Here is a 19,343-nt window from a genome sequence, read left to right as displayed (position 1 = left end):
TTTGTGGTAGAAAAAGTCCTGGGCTGATGTGGAAGCCATGGGAAGCAGGGAGCAGTAGTAGTTCCCAGAGTGGAAGGGATTTACGAATGCTGACAATACTTGAGAACTTGAAGAAAACCTGACTATCCATTTCTTAATTTTCAAAAAGCTGGTCAAGAAAAAAATGATGCACACAAAAAAATCATCTCACAGCCTGATGACAGCGAATCAGAGTCTGCTAACAAACCAAGTGGCTTTGCCATAGATAGAATTAATGTTTCCCATGAAATGGAAAGATTTAAATAAGGCAGAGTTGGAGCTGGCAAAGGAAGTAACATAAATGTCTTCAGATTTTAACTGCTTTTTATAAAGAGACTAACTTGGCATTTTTGTAGAGAAAAAGAAGTTCAATATTGCTTGCATTGAGAGAGAGAGACATATATAAAATCAGTTTGGATCCTGATTTGGTTTTTCAGTGTGAAGAATACCTACATTGAAATAAAAATTGATGTGTTCATTTCAAAATAGTATCTAGGGAAGTTGTTGCGTTTTTTGTATATCAACAGGACTAGTTACTTTAAACAAATAAGTGTTCTCTAGTTGCTTCACTTTATCACAGATAAAAAAAGAACACACTGGCCAACCTTTTTAGTAAACAAAATGCAAACTAAGTGTTAATGCTCAGTGCTGGAAAGAGTTCAGTGAAATAGCTATATTTTAATTACTGAAAAAAGTATAAATTGCTATAACCTTTGTACAAAAAATTTTTAATAAGTGTGTGAGACCATGAAAATGTCTATACCCTTTGATCCAATATAATTCACTGCTGGGCCTTTATACAGAGAAAATTGAAAACAAAAGAAGGAAAAAGCCCTGCGTACAAAAATATGTTGCAGTAATAGCAACAAGCTGGAAGCAACCTAAATGTCCATAAGATGGGAATGGATAAAGAAAGATATAACTACACAAAATAGAGCTCATTAAGTTGACAAGCAGGCTTTATATCAGCATCTAACTTTTTAAAAAAGGCAAGTTACAATATAGGAATTCTAGAGAATTGATGCATTTGAGAAAAGATGAAGCAGATATATAATTGTTCACAGTGGCAAATTATAGGTGGTTTTCTCACATTTTATGTCATAGTTTCTTGTATATCAAAAAATACATTCATATTATGAGACACAGGAATCTTTACATCCAAAATAATTTGATATAGATGCCTTAACATTGCGGAATGAGACAACTTTGGAAAGATTCTTGTTTTGTGATTCCTTTTTATCCCTCTAAGCACAGTGCTTTGTTAACACTGTGTGTGTAGTAAATGTGTGTGCTGCTTAAGGTAAAGAATTTCTAGTCAACTAAATGCCCAAGGTGACTGCGTGATTCCACGCCAAAGCACAGGAAAAAGCACTGATGCTTTTGCCCCTAGCTGAACACTTGTTTTCCCCCACAAACTGTATTCATCCACAGAATAGTGAAATATGCTAGATCCTAGTACAAGACGAGAATTCAATCTAAAAAATCTCTAGATAGATAATTAAAATATTGCTAGTTTTGTTATTCACAAAACTGAAGATACTTGATGGAATATTTTCCTCATCTGAAACAACTGTCAGTATCAACTAAGTGGTTATATCTAACATAAAGAACTAGTTATCAATTAAAATAATATTTTATCATTTTTACACCATGTTTATTGTGTAAATGCTGTTGGGTTTGAAGACTAATTGAATTTGCTTTCAGCATTTTGTTGCAGAGTTTTGGTACCAGCTCCTTTAGAATGCTCTAATAGCTTGATGGCCTTGTCAGAGTTTTCAATATTTCTAAGCAGAGTCTCTAATCTTCTCTTAATTTTCTTCTGATCTTCAAGAGCACAGCCAATTACTATGGATTGAAACTTCTGATCAACCGGCCCATGTGGCACCTCAGATGAACATGCACTGTAGAGCGACATTAAATGACTCTTGGCATTTCCCAAATCATCCAGAAACTTATTGACCACCTCATCAATAATCCTTGTGGCATGCTTTAGGGATTCTTGCTGCTGGGGGTTTCTAATTGTTTCTACTGACACTTCAACGGTGAGAGTTCTTCCCATCAAACGGTTTGCAGTCAGATTTAATTCTTCTCTTTCTCCTAAAATATCAATCAATATGAGACATAAACTTATCTGTGTCAAGAACATTAAGGCATTTGTTTGTGACTAAATTTATTATTTAAGTATCTCTGCTATGAAATTTTTTTAAAGATACAAGCTAAAATTATAGCATGTAAGATTAACTGATGAAATGTATTAGATTACAGACAGAGGTTGTAGAATACCATTTCCTGACAATCTTTATATATGGGATACTAGATGACTTCTCAAATTGGCATGTTTGCAAAAGTTTGGGTAGGTATGCATTTGTAACTGGGATGGAGATCAAGTCTTAACACTTTGAGCAGTAAGCACATATAGGATTTATGCTGGGTACAGCTCCAGAGATCAGATGTCCCAGATCTCTCCATAACGACATGTGCATTTATCAGAATACACTGCCCCAAATTTTGGTTGATAAAATATAGCCATGATAGAAGATAAGCTGGCATCAATACTAGGCACTGACTTCATGCTTCTCCAGATAGAAACAGGACAGTGGTCTAAAGTCTTGACCGGCATGAGGAGCTCTATCAACATTTCATTATTTATATGAAAAAGCCAGCAATCTCCTGCTTCTGTAACTTCCTAATTCATTGATCTTTGGGCAGGACAGTGTAGAGACTAGATCATGGCCTACCATAGATGTGTAACAGTTTTGATCTGGATTTAGATTGCTTACTTATCTCACCAGTCACTTGACCCAGTAACATGTGGCCTGTGTGGCACCAAAGGAGCCCAAGTAGGAAGTCCAGTGCCGATAAAAAGAAAATCACAAGTGACCTATTCCTACCTATTACATGTTCTTCACATGAAAATGACAGCACAGGCTAGGCATGATGTCACATGCCTGTAATCCCAGCACTTTGGGAGGCCGAGGCAGGCAAAATCACCTAAGGTCAGGAGTTCGAGACCAGCTTGGCCAACATGGTGAAACCCTGTCTTTACTAAAAATACAAAAATTAGCCAGGCGTGGTGGCAGGCGCCTATAATCCCAGCTACTCAGGAGACTGAGGCAGGAGAATCACTTGAACCTGGGAGGCGGAGGTTGCAGTGAGCCAAGGTCGCGCCACTGCACTCCAGCCTGGGTGACGAGTGAAACTCCATCTCATAAAAAGAAAAAAGAAAATGACAGCACATTTTTACATTCATGCCTTTTACTGGTCCTACAAGTTTCCTCATTTTCTCTGCATTTTGTCCCTCTATGTTGTACCTCAATTCATCTTTTTTTTTTTGGTCTCTACTTCTCTGCTTCCATTCTCACCCTTTTTCCTCTGTGTTTTTTAATCTCTTGCAGTCCAGTAACTTGTGAAGAACTGAAGTTAGGAGTGTGAACCTGGGATAAAACACATGGCCTTACTGCTTGGGGCCAGCTCTTCTGAGCTTGCAGGCTTTTTCCTATCTCTCCCAGCCATGGCTTGAGGTAGAGAGCATGCTGGAAGAAATCTCTGAGTAAGTGGCTGCTATAATAAACTGACAGCTGCAGCTGCTCTCTGTGGCTCACATTAAATGTTGTGGCCTAGTATACGCATACCAAAAGTCAAGCAAAAATTGACCCACACTTATCATAAACTCTTTAAAGGAGTGTAAAAGACGAGCCCCTTCTGTGGAGATGGCTCTCACCGTCACTGATCTGCCTCATGTCCTGGCTATTTTGGATACTGTGGATCATTTCCAGAAGGATTTCTTTCTCTTGCTCAACAGCAGTTGCTGCTTCTCTCAAAGCTTCAACCCTATAGAAATTGGGAAAACAAAACGGTTATTGTATGCAGGATGTTCTTCCTATTAATTTTATCTCTCATTCAACCCAAATCAAGTTTAAAGATCACCAAACTTTTCAAAACTTCTTCATTTCTGCTTTAAAATTCTTTCATTTTTCTATTTTTTATCCACTTGCCTTTCTCCTATTTTCCTTCCAGCTCATGAGGCAATTCTATTTAGTGTTTATCTAATTAATAGTATTTGTTTTTACAAGATCTGTATTATTTGTATATTTTGAATTTATATCTCATTCTGTTTTTATTTTTTCACTTAGCATCCAGGATCCTATATGTACTTTTTTTTTTTTTTTTTTTTGGAGACAGTCTTGCTTTGTCCCCCATGCTGGAGCACAGTGGCACGATCTCACTGCAACTTCTACCTCCTGCGTTCAACTGATTCTCATGCCTCAGCCTCCGGGCCCAGCTAATTTTTGTAATTTTAGTAGAGACGGGGTTTCGCCATGTTGGCCAGGCTGGTCTCAAACTGCTGGCCTCAAGTGATCTGCCCACCGCAGCCTCCCAAAGTGCTGGAATTACAGGTGTGAGCCATCACACCCAGCCCCCTATATGTTCTTCTAATCAGTTGGTGCTACATATTTTATAATACTCCATGTGTATACCTACCTGCTTTTCCTTCTCCACTCTCCCAGAGATGGACACTCAGGTTGTCTACCAACTTATTACTACAAATAACACTTCTATGAATACATCTCCCCTTTGGATCTTGGTGAGGATTTCCTTAGGACATATACCAGGACAGAATTGCTGAGACAAAGGGTATGTGTACTCCGCTTTTGACTTAGTACTATGATTATTCTGCAGAATACCTGTACCTGTCCATTCTCCACAGCAAAGCACAGGAGTCCCCGTATCCCTACCAACGCTCCGCATTTTCCAACTTTCTATTTGCTGCCAGTGTAGTAGAAATACACTGGTATGTCAGGTTAACCTGCGTTTTCCTAATTATTTCAGACATCTCTTTGTATCTTTGTTAGCCTATTCATAGACTTTTCCTATTTTGTTTTTCTATTTTTAAACAGGAGTTACTGTCCCCTTGCTGATTTGTATACTCAAGAAATTCTTGTTGGTTACAGACATTGCAACCATCTCTCATCCTCTCTTATATGAACCACGTCTGGGATGTCTGGCACTAAAGAGAGACTCTTATTTTGATGTGATCCAATTCATCTTTTTTTTTTTTTTTTTTTTTTTTTGCCTTATAGCTTATGCTTTTGAAGTTTTGACCTAAGGTCTTCCCCCTACCCCTTGGTCATATTTTCCTATATTTTCTCTTATTAACTTTATAGTTCTACCTTCCTTACGTCTTTAATCCACCTAGAATCAACCCTTGTATGTAGTTAGTTAAGAATGTTGTTTTTTTTCCAAATAGCCATTTTCCCCAACATTATTTACCAAACAATCCATCTTTCCCCTAGCGAATGCATATTAAGTTTCTCTCTAAAATCTCTATCCCATGCATTAGTGTATTTAACTGTTCTTATACTAGTGCCCAGTTTTGTTTTGTTTGTTTATAGCATTAGCCTTGTACTATACTTTAATATTTGATAGAACATGCCCCTCAATCTTCTTTAAAGATAACTTAGCTATTTATGGACTTTTACTTCTCCATATAAATTCTAGGGTACGTTTATTGTGTTTCTCAAAAAATGAGAGAAATTCGACATCTTTATAACGTCATTCTGTTTAAGGGCATGATATATGTCTCTTCATTTATTCAGATCTTCTATAGAGTTCTCATGTATTCTTCATAGTAGTCTTTGTAGATATTGTTGCTCTTGTGAATTTGTATTTTCTAGTTGATTTTTACTGGTTTGAGAAGTGTTGTCTTTGTAGGTTTATCTTGTCACTGGCGACCTAGATTTACATGTATTCATTTTAGTGTTCAGTCTGTTGATTCTGTTGGTTCTTCTAGGTAAATGATCATATCCATATCATCCATAGTTTTTATTTCCTCCTTCCCAATCCTATTACTTTTCTATTACTTTTTTTTTTTTTTAAGAAAAGGTCCTTCAGTACTGTATTAAACAGTGGCAATGATGGGGGTATCTTTGTCTTTTCCCAAATTTAAGGGAAAGTCTCTGTGGCTTTTTTGTGTAAAACCCTCATCAAACTATAGAAGCGCTACTTTCCCCACTTCACTCAACTGCACACACATGCACTCACACTATACATACACATGAATGTGCCCAGTCACTAAAAAACTAAGCTGTGGAATCATGAGAGCAAAATAAAAATATACATATTGTATATTTAACATGTTGTATACTTCCAGGGTACCTTATTATTATGAATTACAGTAAGTTGCCAACTTTTGCAAAATGAAATAGTGACAGACCTATTCCCAGTATTTGGATGGTCTTAGAAGTTCATGAGAGATCTAATCCTAACTGCTGTCTTAAGTGTGCACAGAAAGAACAACTTTACCAATGTTTTAGCATGTTGAATTCCATAAAAGGATCTTCCCCCTACCCCAAGCACACACGTGCCTTTTCCCCTTCGGTTACCCACCTGTTATACCCCAAAATAGTACTGACAGGCTGTAACATCACAGGATATCTTTATTCTTCAAGATATTAAATATGTGTCAAAGTCTGTGTTTATAAGAGCCACTAAAAGCAAAGAACTGGGAAGAATCTCATGTGACAAATTTGGCTAGAGAACACAATCAAAATACAATATTCTACAAAGTAACAGTAATGCAAGTATCAGGCCCTATTCCAGGACCATTCACTATTTACTTAAACATTTTACATTAGCAATCTCTCAGAAAGATAAACTAGGGCCCAGAACATAGGAAAGAGACTGAGTTGGCACTAAATATTTATGCTAAAAGCACAAACCATGACTCCAATATTTAGACAAATGACACAGGTGAATCATTTGATTGGTAAATGAGAAGATGCTGAAAGAAGAGATTAATTTTTCAACACTTTTTCGGCTGGTATTCAATTGTAAGATGATAAGAGAGAACAACACTATTCTGAAAAGGAAGGTTTCATTTACGAGTTACAGCAATAAGTTCATGTTCTTAACAAAATAGATAAAAAAAGACATTCTAGAAAAAAATAATAAGCCTATCATTCATATGAAAAAATATTTTATCATTAAATGACACCAAATAATTAGATGGAACTGCTAAATTTTGTGTTTTTGGGACCCCCCCCAACCCCACAAGGCTTTTTAAAATACGTAATAGAAATTACCAGGGCATTATCCCTGTGAAAACCAGATTTTATCATTTATAGACCTTCTTATATACATTTTTATGTATACTTTTTTCATTTCATGCAAAGGTAAAATGTCATTCCCAGAATGTAAAGATCTCAGGGTTTATTTGGCAACATGGGCTTTTCATGTCCGATTCCCTCTTCAGGTAGCATTCTTTCTCCCTGACCCTTGTCTACTGGGTGATTCCTTTTCAAAACCCAATCGCTTTGGCAGGAATTGTTTCCTTAGCTTCCCCATCCCCTCCCTTAAGGCAATTCATGCTCCCTTTGGCCCTGGTACATCCATTTACTCTCTGGACTACCTCATATTTTACATTTTTTCTTTAAAAAGCTGAACCTAGAGCTCTACTTAATTTAAGTAATGTTTGTATTGTTCATCAGCTATTGCTATCCTTAAACTCATATACATGTCTTTTGTCTACAATTTTTCCATTAGTTCTAGAAAATTCTTGGCCGTTGTATCTTTGAATATTCCCTGTCTCCCATTCTATTATTTTCTTCTGGAACTCTGGTTAGAGAAATGTTGGACCATCTCACTTTATCCTTCATGTTTCTTAATATCTCATCTGACAACACTTTTCTTGGCGGAGAGGGGCAGTTCTGTTTTTACTAACAGATCCTGGAAGCAGCTACACGTCCAAATTGGGAAAGAACTTTTCCTCACATCAAGGCTGGCCTGGGCTGTGCTCCTGTAAAACTCTCTGCATGAAATCACAACTAAGCAGGCTTTGACAAAAAGACATTTTAGAGTACTCAATAGGAAGACAAAACCGGAGCGCATGCATCCTCAGCTAGCCCCCAGGTCTTGGGCACCTCACAAACCTCTGCAGCCTCAGTATCAAAACGGCAAACTGCTGGGAGACTTAGGGGAGTACAACAGCAATTTTGCCTAAACTGTGGCTACTATTAATATGTCAGCTAATACAGTATGCAGTGATAACTGCGCCAGCAGTGCCACTACTAGCTGTGCAAAGGGGTCAGTCGCCTATGAAACAGGGATAATAAGGAAACAGTGCTTGTGACTAAATGAAGTAAAGCAGGTAGAGTGTAACTGACTGATAGCACTGACTAAAAAAATTACACACACACACAAGTTAATATGTATAATGTGTCTAGAATTGGCACTGGCATGTATTTATAGTAATAATAGCTATTATATTCTTACCATTATGAATGTGGGCTTATTTATTAATGAGAATTTGTGCTTTCATAAAAAGGAGGGAAAATGGCAAATGCTCATACCATGATTTGAAAGAAATAATTTCTAAAACAGGTTTGTTTTTTCTTTTGAGATGGAGTCTTGCTTGGTCATCCAGGCTGGAGTGCGGTGGTGTGATCTCAGCTCACTGCAACCTCTACCTCCAGGGTTCAAGTGATTCTCCTGCCCCAGCCTCCCAAGTAGCTGGGACTACAGGCATGCACTACCATGTCTGGCTAATTTTTGAATTTTTTATTAGAGATGGTTTTTACCATGTTGGCCAGGCTGGTCTCAAACTCCTGACCTCCCCAGGTGATCTGCCCACCTCGGCCTCTCAAAGTGCTAGGATTACAGGAGTGAACCACCACACCCAGCCTAAAACAGGTTCTTAAACTCATAGTTCTGTCTCTTATTCCGTACTCCTATATCAAAAGAATGCTATAATGATCACTTTTAGGCAATGTAAAATTCTGAAGGGTTTCCCTAATTGCCAAAATATTAAATTACATTTACTGTCAAGACATTTTGGTGTAAAAGAAGGGACTAGTGTTTTTAGTGTGAAGAGCCACTCTTCAGTGGCATGTCCTTAGGCAAGCCACTTCATCCTTATGGACCCCACTTCCCTCATTTCTAGGAGAGAGAGCATGTGCCCTCCACCTAACTCAAAGGGTTTTTAAAGTTTCAAATAACAACGTATATTAAGCGTTCTTTTAAATTACAGGCTGTTATACAATATTAACTATGATGCCATCTTGTTTTGTGACTCCTGGAACACAGGCACACCCTAACATGAAACTTTAAGCCAGACGAATGATCCCTATCACCCCCGACCCCAGCCCTTCACTACCTGGGTGCAGGTTAAGCCACAACGAAAGAATGACAGGAAGGCAGAAGGAGCCACTATGTCATAAGTTTTGCGAAACACGTAACAACCCAATCTCCCAGTCCTATGATTTTCCCCCCTGCCAGTCTCTAAAACCCATCCCCCAAACATCTTCATTACCATCTTGAGCTTTCTATGAGCTACCCAATACCTAGCACATAGTGGGTGTTCAGTAGCCCCTGAATTTAAGGCCAATTTAGATTGAATTTTTATCTCTTTGAGGAAACTCATCTATTCATCCATATATCATTCCTACATTTTGAAATGTGACATATTTAAGAAAATTCAGGCATAAAGTATTAGAGCCTGGAGAGCCAGGCTTCCTGGGTTCAAATGTGGAGTTTACTGCTTTCTAGTTGTGTGACTTTGGACAAGTCATTTAAGCTTCTAAGCGTCAGTTTCCCTATCTGTAGAATGGTGATAATAGTAACTTCCACAAAGACATGGGGCCTGGCATATAGTCCATGTACATTAAATGAATAAACAATAGCGTGTGTTTTAGAAAAGACTTTCACACTGTGTTTTTCCTCTGCTCTCACACTGTAACAACACAGAAGACTACTGTGACCAAATATGTGGGGGATTTTCCCCACCAACAAGCAGTGGACAGCAGCTAAGTATCCTCCAACTCAGTTCCAGTACTATCTACACCTGGACAGTGTCAGATCCCACAAGTTGAAGGCTCAGTCCCCAAGACCCCACTCCCCACCGCTGCAAGTCTAGGCCTCCAGAACTTCCGACCAACTGGCTTCAAATTGGGGTTCCCATGTCCCCCTCTTTGGGTTTAACTTGCTGGAGCAGCTCACAAAATTCAGGGAAACACTTACTTATATGTACCAGTTTATTATAAAGGGTATTACAAAGGACATGGATGAAGAGATGTGTAGCGTGAGGTACAAGGAGTAAGGGGCACAAAGCTTCCATGCCGCCTCTGGGCACATCACCTTCCAGGAGCCTCCACAGGTCCAACTATCTGGAAGCTCTCCAAACCCTGTCCTTTCGGGTTCTTATGGAGGCTTGCTTCATTATATAAACATGAATGATAACCATGTAGAAATGTGACTGGACAAAATGGGTATGCTCTCACTCTAACACAAGACCAGTCTATTCAGATTCTTCTCGGCCTCTGGGTGTTGAATTCCTTCCTCCAGGGCATGGGACAGGACCCTCTCTGGAATGAGGGTCTTTTGACCCACAATCAGACTAGAAACAAGGCAGGCGAAAGGTCAGACAGAGATTCTTTTTCGTGAGGCCTAAAGCACCCCAACATTATAACGTAAGACTGTCATAAGGGTTATGGGAGTTATGAGCCAGGAACTGTGGACGAAAACATTATATATATATATATAAAAATAAAATTGTAATATAGTATTTTTTATAAATTACAATAATTGTTAAAAAGTAACAATAAGCAAGATGGTTTGAGCCACTGAGGAATGCAAAACTCAGACTCCATTTAGAATTGATCATAAAAACAGGGAGAAAAGGGAATCACCCCTGTAGAAGGAAGAAATACAGAAGACAAAATGCAGTCTAAAAAAAGGGCTAGTGTACTGATAAATTCCATTAGAGATAAATGGAAATCCTTTAACAGTTTGTAGAACTGCTGCCAAACATTTTAATCATGTAGATCAGTTCATACTCCAGGTCATGAAGTATGAAATTTCTTCCACAATTGACAGGATGATGTGGTTAGGGAACATTACGTGCACACTTCTAAGTACAAACGGTAAGGTTTTATTCTACCCAGTTACACTACTTTATTAGTTAACATAAAATCAAACTATTAGAGCAAAATTACATATGAGTTTCATGTTTTCATTTAAAAATCGATCTTGTACGCATGATTCTAGTTTTTAATAGTGTAGGTTCCATGCCATTGCCCATGTGGTTTCAAAAAAACACTTTAATAGGATCAATGTTAGCATTTTTCTCTATTTTTGCTTACCTTAGGAACTCCTTCCTTTTCAGCTAGTATTACTTTTTTAAAAAGAAAAAAAAAGGCCTACAAAAGTCTAGAATTACTAAAAAAAGTCCTTGAAATGAACAGCCACATATTAATCACTTTTCTCCTCAGCTCAAATGTTAATTAAGCAAGTTGTAACTTAATCACTGATGTGCAGTAATCAGAATTCATTTTACATTAATCAAACATTAGGATATAATAATATTCAAAACCTGAGGCTTTCTTTTTAAGAGGAGCACTTCAGAGGGCTTTTGTACCTACCACATGTGAGGCATTAATTCAAGTTTGAGGACAAGGACTCAGCTTGAAGGAAGGCGGGGTGGAGTAACATCCTCCCCATTCCTTTAGGAAAAAATCTTTTCTTTCTGACTAGGGGAGAGCGAGTGAAGTGGTTGAGAACATGCCCTCAACGTTCTGAAGACATGGAGAGAGGTGTGTTACTTGTTATGCGGCTCCCTAAAAAGAAACATCAGTTAGAGGGACTTCCAGTAACTGAGGCCACCAATTTCTACTTGCGCTTTACCGTGGAACGGGTCAGGTTTGCTAGTATTGTGAAAATCCATGAGGAAGCATTATTTCTCTCTTCCACTTGCCTCATTCTGAGTGGAACCCCAGAACCTTGTGTAGGGCTTAGGTTTCTCTGCTGCCATCCAAGAAATTATTTTGAGTGGAGAATCTCTCACTCTCTGGCTCTTTTCTCCCAATAGTAACAATAATAATGCCTTACTTGTTAAAAGAGATGCCGTGGTTATTGAAGTATTTTCTCGGCAAACGGACACTTCATGTTTGGGTGTATTAATGGAGGGAGATAAAACACACATGCAGTGTTTCCTGAACTTTTTGGCTCACATGCTTCTTTGCTCATGCACAACCTAGAGAAAACTATGGAACCAACTCCTGTGTACAGTTTCAGGGAATTCCAGGTGCCTAACAAGGTTTTCTTTTAACTACAGTTGCTCACAAAATTTACACAGTAACTTGAGACAAACGTTCACAGGAAGTAGATAAAACTTTTCAATATACCGTTAAAGTCTTTCCAAAAATCTATTAACATTATATTGTTTAGAAATTCTGTACAAGTCTACTACTATATTACCTAATAAAATCTTAAGCAAGAAAAAGGGAAAACTATCTTTTCATACTTTCAGGCCAGTGACTAGCACTTCGTCTTCTATGTAGGGAGGTGCCCAATAAATACTGAGAGACAAACGGAACCGCGGAATCCCGTCCGCCAGGTCAGGGGATAAAGAGAAGCCGCAACGTCTTTACTGCACGAAGCACCCGGTAACTTACTGCCTACCCCTCACTCCTCTCTAATCTTTGGTCTCAATGGATTGCTGGGTTGGTTTTGTTTTATTCATTTTTGCTCTTTTAGTGTTCTGAAGCAAGGAAACTTAACTTCACGTGGAGGGCCACTGTAAACTGCTGCCTCCCTTAAAAATGTATGACGGGAGAAGAGTAAGTTAAAAACATTTGGGGCCACACAGAAGGTTCTAGAAGCTCTGCAGACCCACGCTGCCACAGTCTTTAATCGCATGGAATCTCACCTCTTAACTTTTATCTCCTCTGACTTTTTCCTGCTCCCCAACACCTAGGTAAGTTAATCAAAGTGTGGCCACCATCACGCCCTCACAGGTTTAGCTTACAATGCGTTTTCTCTTGGACCAGGGGAGAAAATCCAAGAAATAAACAAAACTACACCACGTCCATCCACAACAAATCTCAACAAGCAACTTCTGTTGCCGCAGCCTCACTGTGCCCCAGGGCCCGGCCCGCCACACGCGGCCTCCGTCCGCTAACCGCCCGCGCGGCGAGCAGAACGCCCGAGACCGCCCGCCCGCCCGCGGCTCACCTGAGCTCCAGCTGGTCCAGGCTCTCCAGCAGGCGGCTGGAGCGGTCGGCCATGGAGGAGGAGCGGCAGAAGCGCCCCTCGTTGGCTTTAGCGTTGATCTTCGCCTGAGCCATCTAAGCCTCCGACGCGGGGCAGCCGAGAGGTCACCGGCCCCTCCGGCGGCGGCGAGTGGAGCGCTCCTCGGGCTGCAGGCGTCGCCGTCACCACGCGGGCGCCCGCCCTCCCTCTGACGCCCGCGGGGGCAACCCGGGAGGACTCGCCGACACCGCGGCTGCCGCGTGGCCAAAGAAGGGCAGGCGCGGCGCCCGCGGGGCTCGGGGACGCCGGGCCTGGGAGGGGGCTGCAGCGGCTGGAATTAGAGGTTCGCGGGCCACAGGGGCTCGAGGATGGGCCGACAGGGGCTCGGGCCTGGGGAGCGCAAGTCTCTGAGGCACGGGGAGGGGCAGACGCAGAGACCGAGCGCCTAATGTGGCCAGCGGATCGTCTGCTCCCCGGACCCAGGAACTACCCGAAGCCCGCCCGGACCCACAGACCACCCCCAGCTCCGCCCCGCGTGGCCCCGCCTCTTCGTGCAGCCTAAAAGTAACCAACTTCCCCCACGCGAAGGTTCCTATCGGTCGATGGGTTGTGGGTGTATTGCTCAGTGACGGCTTCGTTTAGTTTCTTCCAGCACCCATAATTCAAAGCAAGAACAACGACATTAAGGGTCCTGTGATATAGGGAGAAAAGGTCCTTTTGTGAAACAGAAGGCAGTTAAGTGCAGCTCCTAGGCAGCCCACACTCACCTGACCTTCCTGTTACCACTTTATACTAAGATGAGAGTAACGAATGCCCGGACAACGCTGAAGCTATTAAGTAAAAAAGAAAAAGCTACTCCATCTTTCCCTATCTAGGTAGATGTAGGAAACAAAGTGAATTTACTTCATTTTTATCATTCTAAGGATTACAGGTGTGAACCACCACGCCCGGCTTAATGAAGGAGTTTTTAATTTTTGCTATTAAAATTATTCCTGTTGAGTGAGCCGAGATCTCGCCACTGCACTCCAGCCTGGGCAACAGAACGAGACCTTGTCTAAATAAATAAATAAATAAATAAATAAATAAATAAATAAATAAATATTCTGAGTGAAATAATTGGCATTAAGAAGTCCTCAACTTTTAATGTTTTTTTGTTTTTTGTTTTGTTTTGTTTTTGAGACGGAGTCTCGCTCTGTGGCCCAGGCTGGAGTGCAGTGGCCGGATCTCAGTTCACTGCAAGCTCCGCCTCCCGGGTTCACGCCATTCTCCGGCCTCAGCCTCACAAGTAGCTGGGACTACAGGCGCCCGCCACCACGCCCGGCTAGTTTTTTGTATTTTTTAGTAGAGACGGGGTTTCACCGTGTTAGCCAGGCTGGTCTACGATCTCCTAGACCTCGTGATCCACCGGTCTCGGCCTCCCAAAGTGCTGGGATTACAGGCTTGAGCCACCGCGCCAGGCCAACTTTTAATGTTAACAAAAAGATGCAGTAGGCCTCTAGGTCAGGCACCAGCTGTCGGTAAAAGATGGAATAGAGCTGAGGATACAAAGATTAGTCTACTTAAAAAGTTAGGTTTTGGTCCCCTCTCCTGATAGCTCTATGCCTCTCACTGCAAGGATGAAAATGTACACGGCACAGAAAATGATAGATAATAATAGTCTAAAGCTGAACCAGCACCTTTAATCAGAGATCAAAGTCATTTAAATACTTGAACAGAGTTGAAGCCCTTAAGGCTGGATCCCAATTCCCTCTGAACTCATTCTAAATCCTAATTAACTCTTGGGGTAGGGGATTATTTGACCTTATTAAAAATACTTTATCATGACACAAACGAAAACAAAACACATTTTGTGAGTGGTTTGAAAGTCTATCAAGTGACTTTAGAATCATCCTGAACTCTTTTTCTCTCATATCCTAGATCCACCTCATTAGTAAATCCCATTAATTTTACCTTCAGAATATATCCAGATTCTTCCCGATTCTACCGCCACCATTCTGGTTCATGCTACCTGGTAAGTTAGTACCTGAAGTACTACAATACCTTCCTCTCTGGTCTCCGTGCTTCTACTCTTGCCTCTCATGTACATGTTATCTCAGTGCAGCAACTACAGCAATCCTAAATTAGGCAGATCATACCATTTATTCTCAGAAACCTTCAATCGTTCCTTACCTCGGAGTAAAAGCCAAGGTCATTAGAAAAACCTCAAGTTCATTTCCTATTACTCTCTTAGCTCATCCTCTCAGTGATACTCGTCTTCCTGCTTTTCCTTGAATATACTAAGCTCCTGTCTGGACCTTCCCCTCCTCCACCTGGAACTCTCCTCCCTATATATATATTTTCATCCTCATTCCCTCACCTTCTTCAGGTTTTTGCTCAAGTTTACCTATCAGTGAGATCTTTTCTGACCACCCTATTAAAAATAGCAAGCCTCCCTGCAACTCCCTGTCCCTGCACTATTTATTCCCTTCCCTTCATTTTCCTTCGTTACATGTATCACCATCAGATATGCAGTTTTGCTTGCTTACTAACATTGTACAATCTCCTTCTCTCCACCAATGTGTGCTCCACAGAGGGGTAAAGGGCTTTGTTTTGCTTACTGGTATATTCCAAGTGCTTAGAATAGTTGCTGGCACATGGTTGGTACTCAATAAATATTTTGTGACTGAATGAATTAATGAGTGAATGATGTAATGAAAAGATAAGCATCTTTGTCAATGTTAGAAACATTTACTTTTGATGATAATCCATAACTTTCTCTAATGTTACACAGCGATTACATCTCCTTTTGTCTAAATTAAAGCCAAAGTATGAATTTTAAGATGATTTTTAATTATTTAACAGGTAGAAATACAATCAGTGACAATTATCAATTAAAACATTAAACAACCCAGTTACCTTTTCTTAAGAGTCATGATGAAATATCCCTTTCCTGTTATATCAAAAGCCTTATTCTCTACCACACACACCACAAAAGCTTCTTAATAGAGCATCAGTGTCCATGACACCTTTGTGTAGAATCTCTGGCAACAAGGAGCTGTCTCCTCTTGCCCTGCCCCCACATCTGCTTAACCACTCATCTTTCTGGAATGCCTCTTTTGCTCCTCACTATTTTGTGAGCTCCCGCAGATGTGTTTAAGGTCCAGCTCAGTGACTATCTCCTAGAGCCTTGCTTGACCACTTAAACATACAAACTAAAAGCACAATGTGGTCATTTTGGAAAGATGATTGATAAATTCTCAAGCCACAATGTCTACTTTTAAAAAAATGCAAGCAGGGAGGAACAGAAGTGACATATCAAGAAATTAAAAACACAATTTGTAGATTGAAAAGACTATAGTAATAAAAAAATTCACTTTCACACTAAAATATTTAGTGTTACAGAGAAGGAACAAAATTCTAGCCTTTATATTTTGTCTTAAATATAAAGGAAAGCTTTATATTTATGGAAATGTTTTTAAGTTTGGTAAATAATTACTACTAAAAATTTTTAGAGATAAGACATTTCTGGTCAAATAACATGAAGCATATACACAAAGATCATATGACAAGCCCTTCTTAGTCTTCTACTTATGTCGTATTTTGTATTACTCACAATGGGGCCTCAATATTTAAGAATTAAATATGTAATACCAAATGAAGGAAACTGACAATTCAGTGAATAACTAAACTGAAGACACTCTATATGAAATAAAAATTTTAAAGAGTTAAGGAAGATTATTCCTGAGTAGGCTTTCAACATTATTTCTTGAAGATATTATGTTTACACAAATATATAAAAAAGGACTAGTATTATGAAAAATAATTTTATGCAAATATTTTGACACCATTCCCTTTAAACAGGAGATCATACAAGTCACATAAAAGTCTAAGCAGGTAAAAGGAATGGAAATTGTTTCATTTAAATTATTTCTTAAAAATTAAGGTGTATTTTTTATTTTAGCAATGTGCTGCTCTAATTAAAGCAATAATTCACATCTGCATGGCACCCACAAAGAACACTGCTGATAAAATTTTAAGTGTTTCCATGATCAGTTTCCATTACCCTCTTCTAATAAACATAAACAAAGATCTCAAAGGTAATATATAATAGTGCCACATGAGAAGTAGAATTTATGGAAAACTTGACCTATGTCACCTTTTTTATATTCATTTTCACTCCTAAAAAAATAAACTAGAATCATTTGTACAGTACAAATAAAATTAAAGAACTAATGCTATCTGGGAAACAACTATTAAGAGCTTTCCTTTTTTTTTTTTTTTTAAATCCTTTAAATCTAAATATATAAATTCAAAGTTAACTGGGAAACTGTTATACCTATATTAGAATACATGATTTATATTTGCATGAACATGTATTCTATTCCTTCTGTACATGTTTGCACATTAACACAAAAATACAAAACAAAGATCAAATTTTGAACATATGAAAGCAAAACCATGTTTTCAAATACATTTGTAATAGTAGATTTCTGGTCTCCTTTAGAAAACAAACTCAAGAATTCATTATCTGAGTCTCTTCAAGGCCACTTGATGTTGTGTGGTAATATCTTTAATTACATTTCCTGAAGACTTCTTCTAATAGCTTCTTCTAATTCCACATCTGCATTAAAAAACATAGAATTTTAATACTTAGGGCAGAAAACTACTCAACATGTGCTATATTTTTTTAAGTTTCATCAACTGTATTCATCTTTTCAAGAAGGAAAGTAAAATCACAATGGAAAAATATAGGATAACTTGGCAGTTTCTCTACTAAAAAATTGAGTATTTTGAAATATGAAAATCTAGATATGATCTTGATTGAATTTTATATATGAACTTAGTGTGCTAAGGAACTTGCAAGTTAATTCCACTTAGGGATGTAGAAAGTCAACAAACTTTTAAAATCACTGACAGGTAATAACTTATTTCAACATAAAATCTATATCACTTATTTCCTAAAAGACTCGAGGTGATACATATAAGACTTTAAACAGAAAGGCAACTCCATGAAATGACAAAATGTCACAGGCCATTAAAAATTTAGTTTAATTTTTAATTATACCTCAATAAAGCTGGGGAAAAATTAGCTTCAAGCATCCTAGCATCTAAGGTAGTGAAACTCATAGCCACATAAATGTCATCTGAGAAGCATATAATATAGGCTGTATGGAGATGTATGTAAACTCATTTGACAAATATTTATTGAATGCCCATTATATACCAGGAACAGCAATGTAACAGTGAACAAGACAGACATTACTAGGTTCACAATAGTTGGGTTACATCTCCTCCTTGGGAATGATGCTAAAATCCAGGAGGGTGAAATTTGGTGTCAATTTCTTGGCCTTCACTAGCTTCTCACACCAGATTTATCTCATCCTATCTGGTCCACAGTCTCTCAGAGGCTACTTGGCTGCAGGCACCAGTGATCTCCCTAAGATACAACTGCATGTTCCTCTGAGTTGGGACACTAGTGTTGTCTAATTTAAAGTACCACAAACTAGCATGAACTGTGTATCAAGTTAAAGCTACACTCTAGGATCAGTTAGTTGCCCCTAAGATGAATTAAAAGGGATGAGGAAATGTAAAGAAAAGCGAAGACACTCTTACCAAAGAAAAACAAGGGGACAAGACTTGCACAGACAGCTCAGAAACAGACCCATGCATATATGGACATTGGATTTACAACAAAGGTAGCACTACAGAATGATAGGGAAAGGTCTTTTTAATAAATGATAGTAGGTTATATGTATATGTATATATATATATATGAAATAGTCTAACACAATGTCTGTTTTACAATTAAAGTTATAAAAATTTTTGAACTAAAATTCAAAATCTGAAGTATGGTTTATACTAAATGTTTCAAGTACAAGTTTCAAGTGTTACGTAGTGTACATAATTTTATGTGCTATACTTTTATACAACTGACAACAGCATCACCACAAACACATGAGTAATGTGTTGTGCTGCAACATGAAGATGGCTATGACACCACTAGGCAATAGGAATTTTTTAGGTCTATTATAATCTTATGGGACCACTGTTTCCCTACTTAAAAGTAGGGAAAAGCTTACAGAATAAGGATATAAAGAAAATATTTCTCTATAGCTGTACAAAATGTTTGTGTTTTAAGTGTTATTACAATAGAGACAAAAAGTTAAAAATTTTAAAGTTTATACAAGTTACAGTTCAAGTTTAGGCATATTGCTTTCACATCCTTATAAAGTCAAAAAATCATAAATCAAACCATTGTTAAGTACAGCAACATCTATACAAATATATCATACCTCCAGTGAGCTTATAGGTATTAAACTTGC

The 19,343-nt window shown here is 38.8% G+C and overlaps 2 protein-coding genes and 1 long non-coding RNA gene across 7 annotated transcripts in view; 1 reads left to right on the top strand and 2 right to left on the bottom strand.

Annotated features, from left to right (window-relative positions):
• Positions 1–725: 725 nt before the first annotated feature.
• Positions 726–13,546, bottom strand: BAG2 (BCL2 associated athanogene 2). 4 transcript variants are annotated; one of them, XM_025381616.1, is made up of 4 exons: positions 13,024–13,225; positions 11,433–11,540; positions 3,740–3,849; positions 1,636–2,115 (listed from the first exon to the last, which is right to left on the bottom strand). In XM_025381616.1, exons 2-4 carry the CDS (start codon positions 11,444–11,446, stop codon positions 1,703–1,705), a joined length of 537 nt encoding a protein of 178 aa, XP_025237401.1. In that variant the 5' UTR covers positions 11,447–11,540; positions 13,024–13,225; the 3' UTR covers positions 1,636–1,702. The 4 variants fall into 4 exon arrangements, with proteins under 4 accessions (XP_025237398.1, XP_025237401.1, XP_025237399.1 ...); XM_025381614.1 differs by lacking the exon at positions 13,024–13,225 and adding an exon at positions 12,370–12,970 and having other exon boundaries at positions 11,433–11,627; XM_025381617.1 differs by lacking the exon at positions 13,024–13,225 and adding an exon at positions 12,370–12,401.
• Positions 13,547–13,621: 75 nt separating this feature from the next.
• Positions 13,622–19,343, top strand: part of LOC112622265 — a 60,174-nt gene continuing 54,452 nt past the window's right edge. The window contains exons 1-2 of the long non-coding RNA XR_003118962.1: positions 13,622–13,775; positions 14,959–15,052. This is a non-coding gene — a long non-coding RNA (uncharacterized LOC112622265). The remainder of the gene's footprint in view (positions 13,776–14,958; positions 15,053–19,343) is intronic.
• ZNF451 (zinc finger protein 451) overlaps positions 15,753–19,343 on the bottom strand; it is an 83,876-nt gene continuing 80,285 nt past the window's right edge. The window contains exon 15 of one of the 2 annotated variants that reach the window (XM_025381605.1): positions 15,753–17,641. In XM_025381605.1, the coding sequence (XP_025237390.1) occupies positions 17,595–17,641 (47 nt within the window). In that variant the 3' untranslated portion in view covers positions 15,753–17,594. The remainder of the gene's footprint in view (positions 17,642–19,343) is intronic. The other variant, XM_025381606.1, reaches the window with a different exon arrangement.

Source organism: Theropithecus gelada, chromosome 4 (genome assembly GCF_003255815.1).
Source record: "Theropithecus gelada isolate Dixy chromosome 4, Tgel_1.0, whole genome shotgun sequence".
Classification (NCBI taxonomy): Eukaryota; Metazoa; Chordata; class Mammalia; order Primates; family Cercopithecidae; genus Theropithecus; species Theropithecus gelada.
Note: the sequence above shows the minus strand (reverse complement) of the source record. Positions and strands in the feature narration are given on the sequence as shown.

Coding starts and splice junctions, on each gene's coding strand:
- BAG2 (XM_025381613.1), bottom strand. CDS start 13,136: ATGGCTCAGGCGAAGATCAACGCTAAAGCCAACGAGGGGCGCTTCTGC. Junction 3,850..13,023: donor CTGGACCAGCTGGAGCTCAG/GTGAGCCGCGGG, acceptor CAATTTCTATAG/GGTTGAAGCTTTGAGAGAAG. Junction 2,116..3,739: donor CATGAGGCAGATCAGTGACG/GTGAGAGCCATC, acceptor TTGATATTTTAG/GAGAAAGAGAAGAATTAAAT.